Genomic DNA, 13,177 nt, shown 5'->3' with positions numbered 1-13,177 from the left:
CAAATGACAGTCCTCCTGAGGAGCCTGTTACGAAGTGTATGCATGTGTGTGTGTCCAGTTGAAAGCCTCTTGGGTTTGGGGACTGTTTCCTTGGGGTTCCTCATGTCAGGGTTACCGGGTCTCACCCCATCTGATCAAATATCACTGATGACTGACTGTGTGGTTGAGCCCCCGAGCTCTCGCTCCTGCTTATGATGCTTTCATCTTGGCTGCTTTGCTCTCCAGGACCCAGCGATGACTCTGAACAATGTCACCATGCGCCAGGGCACCGTGGCCATGCAGCCGCAGCAGCAGCGCTGGAGCATCCCAGCGGACGGCAGGCATCTGATGGTTCAGAAGGAGCCCCACCAGTACGGCCAGCGCAGCCGTCACTCTGCTGCCCCGGAGGACCACTGCCGCCGGAGCTGGTCTTCCGACTCCACAGACTCAGTCATCTCCTCCGAGTCGGGGAACACCTACTACCGGGTGGTGCTCATAGGGGAGCAGGGGGTGGGCAAGTCCACTCTGGCCAACATCTTTGCAGGTGTGCATGACAGCATGGACAGCGACTGCGAGGTGCTGGGAGGTAGGTGGCCCGACCCCAGTGGGCGTCTTTCCGTTAGCGGTGGTCCAGTCGGAAAGAGCGAGTGGGTGCGCCATTTATCTGCAGAGTTGGGAGTGGTGATTATGCATTCCTGGCACTGGCTGGGCAAGCTGAGTCCCCAGAACAGCCTGCTGGCATGGGTCCTCAGGACAAGAGAATGAAGATTCATCCTGTTCCAGATGGAACCTGGGCCAGAAAGGGGATTTCTTAGATTCCAGCTCCACAGGGACTGGGGGTAGAGTGGTTAAAGAGGGCAGAGTCAGAGGGTCAGGATCCCACCTCTGGTTTTTGCCAGCGCTGACCTGGATTTTTCAAGAGCTCAGTGCAGACATAGCTTTTTCCCACGATTATACCTAATACCAACCCGATTTGAAAAAGTATTAGGATGGATTCATCAGTTTCTACTGTTATTAGAGTCTTTCAAGGTTGTAAAATAGTTTAAAATAGTACAATGTCAAAAAAAATTTTTTTTGAGTATAACAATGGTGATACATATGTTTGTGTGTGTGATACATATGTTTTCAAGACAATTTTCCGTGTATAATCTCATTGAAAATATTCAAGACCTGCCTATTTCCAAAACTGATTTGAGGTGACATAGTCGCAAAAATGCATGTGTTCCTCGAATACACGTAAAGCATAGCGCTGCATTCTGGGAAGTAGTATGAGGATCCCAACTGTCAGTGGTATTCATACAGTGTTTCTCAGCCACAGCTTCCCTCGTAGCATACCTGACAAGGGGAGCTGGATGTCCTTATTTGCAGCTACAGAAATGAAGGAAGAACCTTCTAGTGCTTGCCCAAGTGGCACGATGTGTCTGTGCTCTCAGTTGCAACTCACAGCTGAATCACAGACCCCCAGGGTAGGAAGATGCCTTAGTGAGGAGTCAGTTCTGCCCTCCGCTTGAGGCACTGGAATGCTGCTCCTTCCCCACTACTACTGTGAGCCCATTTTGGCTAAATGTTTCATCTTGATCATCTCCAGTGTGCGGGAGTTCACTGCTTACGAGGCAGCTCCTGAACTGGACTATACATGATGACTCATTGATAGGACATTGATTTCTCTCCTCACTTCTGGAAGTCTCAGGGACTATAGCTAAATGAGAATCAAGGAGAAATAGTGACCTCAGTCTTAGAAGGCTGGTTTTTCTCTTTCTCAGTAAGGGCTGGTGGTTGACTGTCGGTATGGGAGAAAGGGAGAGAGGAACTACTGTCTAGAAAGCACATTTGCAATGGGAGAGGTGCTTTGTTGGGCATCTTATATTTGATCCCTTTTATTTTGGTACTCACAAAATTCCTGTACTCATATGAGTAAACTGAGTCTACAGAATACCACGTGGCTTACCTAGAATCAGTGGGGTAGCTGGAATGAGAACTCAGTATTTTATAATCTTAGTTCGGTGTTACTCTTATAGTGCCATTGACAGGGTACCTGCGATGTGCCAGGCACTATGCTAAGTACTTCTCATAAGTTTTTTCTGATAATGCAAAAACTGAACCAATTGGTATTAATATCCCTATTTTACAGGTGAAGAAATGGAGGCTTATGACATCAAGTAACTTTCCCAGAGTGATAAAGCTAGTCCACGGTATGGCCACGAGTCAGACCTAGATGTGTGCATTCATTGTACCCTGAAGCCCGTGGACGTAGCATCTACATACTCCTAGTGTCAGGCACGTGCCTGGCTCTGGGCTAGGCTCTGGGGTACCCAGTGGTAGTATATACCCTTTTAGGAAGGGGTGAAGTGTCAGTGGCTATAATTCAGAGCAGGGTAAAATTAGTGAATACCTTATGAAGTTAACAATAAAGTGTTTGGGGAGATTGACATAAGGAAGAGATCAACCAGGAGTTTTGTTTGTTTTTCGAGGGAGGTCTTAAAAGAGCTGGGTGGCAGGCTTTCAAAAATGCTTGTCAGTTAGAGTGGAGAGGTACTTATCTGGAGGGTGGTACCCCTATAGGCATATGGTGCCGGGAAGACTGACTCATATCTGGAATTTGGGAAGACATGCTTCTATATTTGGGAAAACTCATTTTGCTTAATGGGGGGAAAGGAGAGGGAGAATCCTTTCCTTACCTCCTTGAATAGAATCTTTGGCAAGAAACTCCTCAGGTGACCCAACCTATTTAATGTGTCCTATTTGAGTAACTTAATTTATACTGTCTAGGATTACATCTCTTATCCATAGGCAGCTGTTGGAATCACTACAGCTGGAAACTTGGAAGAAGGTTTTCCAAGTCATGCCCTCACATTGTTCTTTTTTCAGCATTAACCATCAAAAAACCTCTACACAATACTCTCATCAGTATCTCTCCTAATAAAGATGGATGTTGTTACAGCTCTATTGCAATAATCTTATGACTCTCTGTATACATTTAATGCCATTCGTTCATTTATTCATCCATTCATTCATGCAATATTCATTCCTAAGTAGTTACTGAACATACACCATGGAACTTGGTGAGACACTGCGGGGGCGTGCCAGGAGTCCTAGGGCTCCCCCTAAAGATGCTTCCAGTATGTGCAATAGAGATCAGATGTGCACCAACTAAATCAAGATAGGATGTGATGAGTGGCTTGAAGAGGTAGAGGGACCGTGCTGTAGGAATTGAGAGGAGAAAAGATTACTTCTGACTGTGGAAGTCAGTAAAGGATTCATAGAAGAGGTGGCCTCTGAGCTGGATCCTAAGGATGACTAGGATTTGGAAGCCCTGAGTCGGTGAGAAGGTACGGCACGTGCACACAGGAAGTATGGGAAAAGCACTGGACTTCAGTCTGGTGATGTGGGTTTGGAGCCCAGCTTTGACACGATGTAGCTGAGTGCTCCTGCACAAGGTGCTGACCCCCCCAAACTCCTCACTAGGGAGATAGAGATGATGCCTACCTCATAGGGCACTGGAGGATTGACGGAGGTAGCATATAAGCATGTAGCATAGTGCCTGGCACATAAGAAGTACTGAATGAGTGTTAGAGCTGATTCTGAATCTACCATTTCCTGTGCCTGGATTTATCTTCTCAAACTGGCACTTTTGTTGCTTGTAGTCCCCATCCACTCTGGCCCCTCTTGGCTAGGGCCCCGTGAGACGTGCAGAGGAAACGTGCCACAAGAGGAGAGGACGGTGTTCCTAGAGTGGGCTTCCCTTCCTGGGCTATGGAAGCTGGAAGCAGTTGAGAGTTTGGGGGAGAGGGATGTTGGAGCCTCCCAGCCTTTGAGAGGCTGCAGGAGCCCATTCTAGTGTGGGAGAGAACTCCTGTGCAGCTTCCACACAGCATGCGAGCCAATCTTGGACAGAAGGGTGTCTGAGCACCGTGAGGGTTAAGTTAAAGACACATTAAGGTGTACTAGTCCAGGGAGAATAGCTCCTGTCACCCAACCAGGTGACATCCATCCCATCCCTCAGGATGATCTCTCTCATTCCAGAGTGTGCGTGTTCACCCCCAGCTTTTACTGAGAGCACTGGAGAAGTGAGGGCTTCTCCAGACCCACGATACTGAAAAGCTCTATAAGCCTGTAGGCCTCGACCCTTTCTCCACACACCTTAACCAGGGCAAATTTCAAAGGACTTTTCTAGAATTTCATGTTCTTTTATTTCTCCTCTCCTCACCTGATTAGCTCTTGAGAAAGCTAAAAGGTGAGTGACAAAGGGGAGGAAGAGAAACTAGAACTTTGGTTGCAGGCAGGCCCTCTCCTGGTTAGCAGAGGGCCGTGAAGCAGGATACTTTGTGTGTCTGAAGAATCTGTGGGGAGTGGGGGGGAGTAGTCAGAGGCTGTATATAAATCTGGGTGTGGGGGCTCCTGGGTGGCTCAGTTGGTGAAGCATCCTACTCATGATTTTGGCTCAGGTCAGGATCTCAGAGTTGTGAGATTGAGACCTGCATTGGGCTCTTAGCCTACTTAAGATTCTCTGTCTCTCTCTCTCTCTCTCTCTCTCTCTCTCTCTCTCTCTCTCTCTCTCCCTCCTCTCCCTCCTCTCCCTCCCCCCCTCCCCACTCTTGCGTGTGTGTGTGTGTGTGTGTGTGTGTGTGTGTGTGTGTGTGTGTGTGTTCCCCCCCACCCCCATCCCACTGGCAAATAAAAATAAACTAGGTGTGGGGCATATGCGGTGAAGCAGGGCGGAGATATATTGTTTTAGGATTTGCAGCGTAATGATTTTCAGGCAGGGCTAAGTCCAGGAATCTTCCAGAATGTCAAAGCAGTTAGGCATCTACTTTTTAAGGTATAATCCCCATTTTCTCTAGGCTAATGTTCAGACATCTCTTAAACCAAGGGGAAGCGTGAGTTTGCTTTTCCCCCCTAGCTATTGGAATGTAGTAGGTTTCTACTTGAACTGCTGGGGTCTCAGTCCCTTGTACCTGCTTCTGGATGATGAGTGGTGGGCTGAGGGCAGAGAAAGTGCTGTTTTGGATTTTTTGAGAACAGGGAAGGCTTTTAGAGAAAAGGGAAAAACTCCGAGGTAGTAAGGGGCAGTCAGCCAACCCCCCTTTTGTGCTGCTCAGGCTCTGATCATTTCCATTTGGTTGTAAAATTTGCCTGTTGAGTCAGGAGACCCTACTCTGCAGAAATCCAGATTGTGCGTCCCACTGTGATCCCATTCATGCTGCACATTGTGGATGGCAGACAGGATGGGGATAACAGACTTAATCCCCCAGTGGGACACCATTACCATTGATTAGAATGACACCTTATGGAGGCACGGAAATTGACAGAAAGAGCCTTTTCATTTGTCCACGTTTTCCTTCCTTTGCCTCTGCTGATTCCATTTCCTAGATGAAGAAACATTTAAACTGGGAGCATTGCTTTTTATAAATCCCTTGTTATTATAAAACAAGAGATGCCTTGGTTTCCCCAATGTAGTGTTTTTAAGCTAGGATTTACCTATGGTAGGAAACACCAACTATGGCAAGAACTGGCTTCCTCCATCAGAGTGAGTGATGACAACAGCTAATATTTATTGCATTTCTACCCTGTGCCCATGCCTAGCCTATGTAATTGCCCCAAGGCATGAATACTGTTATCAGCCCCATTTCACAGATGAAGAAACTGAGGCCCAGAGCACTTCAGTAAATGGTCCAGAGCCACATAGTTAATAAGAGATGGCATTCAGATTCTAATTCAGGTTTGCTTGTGTTTATATCCCCAGTGCTATAGTTATCATTCATTCATTCATTCGATAAGTGTTGGTTGCCCACCTGCAGTATGCTAAGCACTGCGCTGGGTTCCGGGGGACATAGCAGCAGATCTCTGCCTTAATATTCGGGGGCCGAGAGGGACAGAAAAGAATAAGATAGGTGAATAAAATAGGTTAAGTGGATTGCATGTGGGGTACTTACAAGTACGACGAAGAAAAATGAAAATGGAAAGGAGTAAGCAATACTGGTAGGGGAGATGCGTTGCAATTTTAAGTAGCTGGTGAGGGAACACTTCCCCTGGAAAGAGGTGAGGGCACACGCCTGTTGGATATCCCAGGGAACAGGTTTCAGGCAAAAGGAGCAGCAAGAAAAATGGTAAAGAAAAAAAATCATTACAAAAATAATAATTCTCAAATGATGAAACTCGAAACAGGAAACCTCGTTGTGGAAACAGAGTGGGGATGGGCTCATGTGCATGGAGTTGATGGGAATCCCTCTTGCAAAATCCCAGTTAACTCAGCCAACTCTCCCCCTTGCCTCCCCACCTCGCCCCCGCCAACTGGTTTCTCTGGGCTGGAGCTGCTCTGGCGCATGGTACTGCTCACCCTTCACCTACACTCAGTCTGGGCTCAAGTGTAGGGAGGAGAGTTTCCATTACCAAGGAGGCCTGGAGGCTGTCCTGCTGACTTGAGATGGAAGAATAAGCCTGTTTATTCCTAGGGAGCTGAATGTTTTTTTTAAAGGAAGAGAACTTCAGCCAAAACAGGGTCGCAAGATTTTTTTCTTGCATGTTTCAAAACAGGAAAAATGTCTCTGAGCTTAGAGCTCCTGAAATTGCCAGTTAAGCACCCTACTGAAAGGTACAGTGGATTTCCATGTAAGGCTTATGAATGAGGCTTAGAGTTCCACTGGGCAGTTAGTGTTCTCTCATGGCATCATCCAATGAATCAGAGTCAAAAGCTCTCAGTGGGTTTATCCTTATAAATGGTTTTTCTATATAAAAGGTCCAGGAATGATGAAAACAAAAGCTTTTCATTTCAAGTGGTTTTTGGTGACACATGCAGAAGACATAGGGGTTCTGCTTAGGAGGTAGTGGAAGAATATACGTAAAATGTTGTTAAAGGTGATTAAAAAGTAGTAATTTGCCTTTGTGAATATCTATATATTTGCATAACTGATTGCATATTTAGTAAGCTAATTTTCTAGTGTAATTTTCTACGTGATGCTGACGGAAAAGCGTTGCCTAATTTCCTGACTCCAGTGTCACTGTTCTTGCTTTTCTAGAAGACACATACGAACGAACCCTGATTGTTGACGGGGAAAGTGCAACAATTATACTCCTGGACATGTGGGAAAACAAGGTATGCAGAGCTCACAGCTCTCTGTAAGTTCTGTCAAGGCTTGCCTTCCAACAGGCTGTCTGATGCAAGGGTGACCTTGTCCTTTTTAGTGTTCTAGGTGAGGTGGGCTCATTTTCTTGATTAAAAGCTTTCTTTTTCTGAAGTAAGAGGCTGTTCTAAGGAACAGGTCATTCGCAAATGAGCTCTGAATATTAAGCAAGTGACAGTGATTTGCCCTCAGTTCAATTAAAAAAAAAATACAAAAACATATATCCGCTTTAGGGCAAGTGCCAAATATGGATGATAATTTAAAGCTATATATAAAACCAGATTATGTGGAATTGACAATCTTAATACTAGTCTTCAACATGTGCTTTTTAAAGATTTTGGGCTCCTGAGGATATTTGCTAGACCTTCTGTTTACTGAGAAGTCTCCTGTTCTCACAGAAGGACTCTAAATTTCATCACTTGGGAAAGGCAAAAGGGAGTTTTTGGAAGTCAGAAAAGGCTCATTTTTGGTAGATTGGATAAAAATTGGAAATGTGGTTTGGCAGAGTCATTGTATAATTTATCAACTCAAGCTGTAGGAGGAATTGGACAGTAAAAACTTTTTGGCAGAAATACCCGATGGGCTAGCTTATAGCCACCAGACATAGTACAGGCATGGGAGGCATGCATGTGGGGAGCTGGAATACGTTTCCTTTCTTCCTCATATCAGCAAGGGTACATAGGATACATGTACTGTTTCCCCCGATGCTTCATGTACCAGACCAGCCTGAGCTCAGGGAGGTTCTCCTTTTACCAGGGAGAGAATGAATGGCTCCAAGATCACTGCATGCAGGTCGGGGATGCCTACTTGATTGTCTACTCCATCACGGACCGAGCCAGCTTTGAGAAGGCATCTGAGCTGCGAATCCAGCTCCGCCGGGCTCGGCAGACAGAGGACATTCCTATAATTTTGGTCGGCAACAAAAGTGACCTGGTGCGGTGCCGGGAAGTGTCTGTATCAGGTAAGGGGAGCGGTGCCAGTGTCATACAAACCGTCTCTGGGTCACCTGGTTTTCTTCAGATAGGTGCTCTTTTCTTCCTTCATGAAGCCGGAACCAGGGACTCATTAAAATGCTCCCTGGAGTTTTGTGTCTAAGATTCCCGCATTCCCAGCAGATTGTTTCTGTGCTGGTTGTTGCTCCCTGATCCATCTGGTCGACTTGCAGGATTCCACTTTCCCCTTCCTGCAATTCCTTTAGGGAAAAGATCGTGCTCAGGGATTTACTGGCACTCCCCAGCCTTTATTTCTTGTCCTTTTCTATTCTCCTGGGAGCTCTCAAGAGTTCAGGGAAATAAAAGTAGTCTCTTTATGCAAGAAAGATGAAAACTCCAAGAGTTTCAATGAGAATAAGGATTCTACTCTGGCTGCCTCTGGTTCCTGGAGACCCTAGAAACTCCTTCCTGTCCCCTGCCTTTTGCTTCCTAAATTTCAGTTAAGGCATCAGCCTGATGGTGTCACATATACTTTTTCATGCCTAGTTCAGAGATACTGCCTATTTGCTTTTGGGGCCTTTGAGATTTTTTTGGCCTACTATAGATTTGGTTCCTGGTACCATGGTAAAAAATAAAATACTGCATTGCTAGGCCTCATTCAGGAGGAAAGAAACCTGATGAAGACTTAAGGTATACAACTAGTTTGGGAATGTCTTACTCTTAGGAAAGGACTGTCTATAGTAATCTTTTTTTTTTTTTTTCCCTAACCAAAACTTGGATACATGGCCGTTGAACACGGTGGAACATTTGACATTGAGGCTGCTCCAGAAAGCCTGTTTGTATAGTTTGCTGTCACTGTATTGTACATGTGTGAAATCATCAAAAAGTTTTTCAAGGTACCTCATCAGAGCTTTAAAATTGTTTTCTAAGAGAGGAAAGTCAGATAGTAGGATTCTTTTCCAATTCAGGAAACTCAGTTAGGAGAAAGAGTTAAGAATCTGAACTTGAGGAAGAAGCAGGCTTGGCTTTACCCCTGCCACTTACAGGCTATGTGAATGCCTTCATGTTTTTAAAAGACCACCCCCCCACCTCAGTTCCTTCATCCATCTGAAAGCGATAGTGTATTTTTGAAGATTGTTTTGAACATTAAAAAAATGTTTATAAAAAAGTATTTAACTCAGTTCCTGGCACATAGTAAGTACAATAAATTAAGTCTGTGGTTTTTATTGTTATAATTAATGTTACCGTATTTGACGAAATTGGACTTTTGCATAGTGAATTTATGATGGCCAGATCTAAAGTCCATCTCTCCTGCTTCCTGTGACTCTGCCTCTTTCTGTGCTCTGGGAGTGGCCTCCTATATCCATCACATGTGTGACTGACCTAGAGTTACCTGGAGACAGCTTGAGGTCAAGAATCAGCAGCTTGGCTGTGTCCTGTGTAGCTCCTCTGACTTTCTTCTCCCCTCCTTTTCTTTCCAGAAGGGAGAGCGTGTGCTGTGGTGTTCGACTGCAAGTTCATTGAGACCTCCGCAGCTGTCCAGCACAATGTGAAGGAGCTGTTTGAGGGCATCGTGCGGCAGGTCCGCCTTCGGCGGGACAGCAAGGAGAAGAATGAGCGGCGGCTGGCCTACCAGAAAAGGAGGGAGAGCATCCCCAGGAAAGCCAGGCGCTTCTGGGGCAAGATCGTGGCCAAAAACAACAAGAATATGGCCTTCAAGCTCAAGTCCAAATCCTGCCATGACCTCTCTGTGCTCTAGGCACCCAGAGTCGCCCAGATGTCCCCCTGATGGACGTCATCGAACACCATTGGGACTGATAATCTATATTAGATTGGATCCTTAAGTATTACTACATATGGCTTCCCCCATTGTAGCTGGGAATTAATGTGTTAGCCTTAAGGGCAACATAATGCATGGGAAATGAAAGATCTTTGTAAAATCAGTATTTATTTACAGGAAAAAGCCTGACCTGGCTGCTTGAACACCCAAGACTCATTAGAGGACATGTTTGGTGTTCACTTGTGTTCCTCTCTCCTTTGGATAGTAGAGAATTGAAGCCTACAAAAGAATGCTCAGAACGAGAACTTTTCATCATTAAAATTTCACCCAGTGTTCTGATACATGAATTTGAGGCCATTAGGTCATACACAAATGTAGAAAAGCCTTCAAGGGATTTATTCAAAGGAGGGAGAACTTCTTTCTCTGTACCTTGTATTCATGGAGCTAGAATTATAGAACCGGGCTCATCATAATCATGACCATCATGGCTCCATCAAGCTGTGAAATGAAATGGTGCACCTTGCTGGAAGCTAAAGCTTAGTGAACAATTTTTGTTCAGCGCCCACAGTCGGGGATCCAGAAATTTGTAGAATTGGGAACTGATACAGATACTACTTATGGGATCAAAAAGTCATGTCTTTGCTTCTGTGTCTTGTAATTTTTTGTTTAGGGGAAAATTATTTTAATCAAATTCTACTTGGTCAAACCACCTTTTATGTTTCATTGTTTTTAAAGTCATGGGGCCATCATGAAAATATTTTAAAAATTTGAATTATTGATAACCTGGAGTGCAAAATGCCAAATTTTGAAATATGATCAAAGGTCTGAATTTTTATAAAACACAAAACATAAATACTTCCAGTACTTTGGGTTGACCATTGTATGCCACAGCTCTGCTCTATTTATTGTTATTTTGCAAAATAATAACCATTTTAACATTTGATAAAGCATATTTATGAGCATATTTCTTAATAGGAAGAATGTCCATTTTATTACCATTTTCTACCTTTTTCAGAATATGCAAGTTTTTACCTATGTGTCTTATAATAAAAGAAATAAAATCTTTGGGAAAAAAAGACATTCTTTAAAGTTTTTTTTAATCTTTATTTATTTTTGAGAGAGAGAGAGCAAGCCGGGGAGGAACAGAGAGAGAGGGAGACACAGAATCAGGCTCCAGGCTCTGAGCTGTCAGCACAGAGCCCAACACGGGGATCGAACTCGCGAACCGTGAGATCATGACCTGAGCTGAAGTTGGACGCCCAACCAACTGAGCCACCCAGGCATCCCCAAAAAAGGCATTCTTAAATGTTTTTCCTCCCCAAATAATACAATTATGATTCTTTCCATATGGCATTTAGGGCAAGCACTCTCTAAAGAAACATGCCTGTTATTTTATTTCTTCTTTTCTTTGGTGATAGCCCAGTTGTTATTTGTTTCAGAGTATCCTTGACACCTCTCCTTTGGAGTCATGATTCATAATGATGCAAAGTTAGTTTTGGCTAATACAGTTGCGAAGTATTTGGGTTCCTCTAGATGTTAAGTTCTAGTAAAAGCCAGATTGATCTTTTACTTTGGCAAATTCCTGACAGAACAGATGTGCCCTTGCTCCCTGAAGGCTCATGGTCCTAAGCTAGACTAAAGCATTAGAGGAAATTATAAAGGATTATGGGTCCAAAAAAAAAAAAAAAAAAAAAAAAGGAAACTGGTGATTTTCAGCCTGGATCCAGCTAGGCAAGGCTTTAACCAAATTCTCCTCTGTGTCATTAATATGGTTTGACCTTCCTACGTGGCATCTGCCCAGTGGTGGTGTGTGACCCCTGGCTGGAATGGAACCATCTGGTGTCCCCCTTTCACATCTCTGGCCCCCTACATGCACCCTCTTTTACTCCCACTCCCTGTGTTTCTGAGTTTGCAATCAGGCACACACTAATAGCAACAATCATGGGACCTCAATATTGCCGAAAGCAACAGCCTTATAATTCAGTGCTGCTGGCCCGTTCTCCTTTTTCCAAATTGAGCACAAACGTTCCCGTCTCTGAGTGCTTTGCCTCTTTGAAATGCTCAAGGAAGCAGTACACGGAGGTGATAAGAGAGAAGATTCTGGTTTCCCAGGCCTTTTAATATCAATGCCATTTAACGTCAGCGTGTCTTTGGAGTAAAGGCGAAACATTTGCAACCATCACTTTTCCCATCTGTAAGATGGGGTTGCTAACTAATACCTACCTTATAAGGTTTGAGATGAACATCTTTTAATCTGCCATACCACGAAGAGCTCGAGAGATGTCAGTCTTCATTGTCATACACCTTCCATTCTGCATAAATCAGTTTTATACGTCTACCTTCCCCCAAACAGAATGGAAACTCCTTAAAATCAGGGACCACTACTTCTTTTCCTTTTTTAGCCCTATACTCCTCAATATGGTGTTTTGTTTATATTGGGCTTTTTTTTTTAATGTTTATTTATTTTTGAGAGAGAGTGCGCAAGTGGGCGAGGGTCAGAGAGAGAGGGAGACACAGAATCCGAAGCAGCTCCAGGCTCTGAGCTGTCAGCACAGAGCCCAACGCAGGTCTCGAACTCACGAACCACGAGATTGTGACCTGAGCTGAAGTCGGCCACTTAACCGACTGAGCCACCCAGGCGCCCCTATATTGGGCTTTTATAATGTTGTTTCTTCTTCTCCTTCTCCTACTTCCTCTTCTTTTGATGTAGGTTTCATGCCCAGTGCACAGCCCAATGTGGGACTTGAACTCACGACCGTGTGATCAAGACCTGAGCTGAGATCAAGAGATGGATGTTTAACTGAGCCACCCCGACACCCCTATAGTGTTTCTTCTTGAATAGTTCTTCCCTGTGGCCCCATGAGGTTGAAAGGCCGTTTTACAGCAAACAAGTTCAGAGGGATAAGTGACCTGTCCCCGTTTGTTCAGATGTTCAATATCTGAACTAGGAGTGGAGGCCAGATGTGACTCAGAGTCATTTGCTTCTTTTGGTGTCCCAAACTGTTTCCTATAGACACAGCTCTTTTCATCCCCAGGAACCACTGCACTCCCCACACATGACACCCCTCCCCCCCACCATGACACCTACTTCACAGGGTTGCAGTGAGGATGGTGTTAGGCCTGCAAAAGTGATCAGCCCTAGAGGACTCTGAGGACTTCTATTCTAAGGCAGCATTTACACCTTCGTTCCCGTCATCCTTCAGACGTTGTTGGGCACCCGGGCACTGCTAGGTGCTGGGGATACAAGGACGGAGACATTGTCCTGGCCCTCACAGCCCCTGAGAATAGTATATTTGCCTGTCCTAAGAAGCCAGGGAAGGTGGCGTTGGAGATAGGAAGAAACTGAAAAAAACCAGGATGATACC

General features: G+C 44.8%; 1 protein-coding gene across 6 annotated transcripts in view; it reads left to right on the top strand.

The window, feature by feature from the left end:
- GEM (GTP binding protein overexpressed in skeletal muscle) overlaps positions 1–10,872 on the top strand; it is a 45,758-nt gene extending 34,886 nt beyond the window's left edge. For 5 of the 6 annotated variants that reach the window (XM_042973296.1, XM_042973297.1, XM_042973298.1 and 2 more), the window contains 4 exons: positions 226–565; positions 6,996–7,072; positions 7,857–8,061; positions 9,514–10,872. In XM_042973296.1, the coding sequence (XP_042829230.1) occupies positions 226–565; positions 6,996–7,072; positions 7,857–8,061; positions 9,514–9,791 (900 nt within the window). In that variant the 3' untranslated portion in view covers positions 9,792–10,872. Of the gene's footprint in view, positions 1–225; positions 566–6,995; positions 7,073–7,856; positions 8,929–9,513 lie in introns of all 6 variants that reach the window. The other variant, XR_006213070.1, reaches the window with a different exon arrangement.
- The last annotated feature ends 2,305 nt before the right edge of the window (positions 10,873–13,177 follow it).

This window comes from Panthera tigris, chromosome F2 (assembly GCF_018350195.1).
Source record: "Panthera tigris isolate Pti1 chromosome F2, P.tigris_Pti1_mat1.1, whole genome shotgun sequence".
NCBI lineage: Eukaryota > Metazoa > Chordata > Mammalia > Carnivora > Felidae > Panthera > Panthera tigris.
This window is presented reverse-complemented; position numbering and strand designations above follow the sequence as displayed.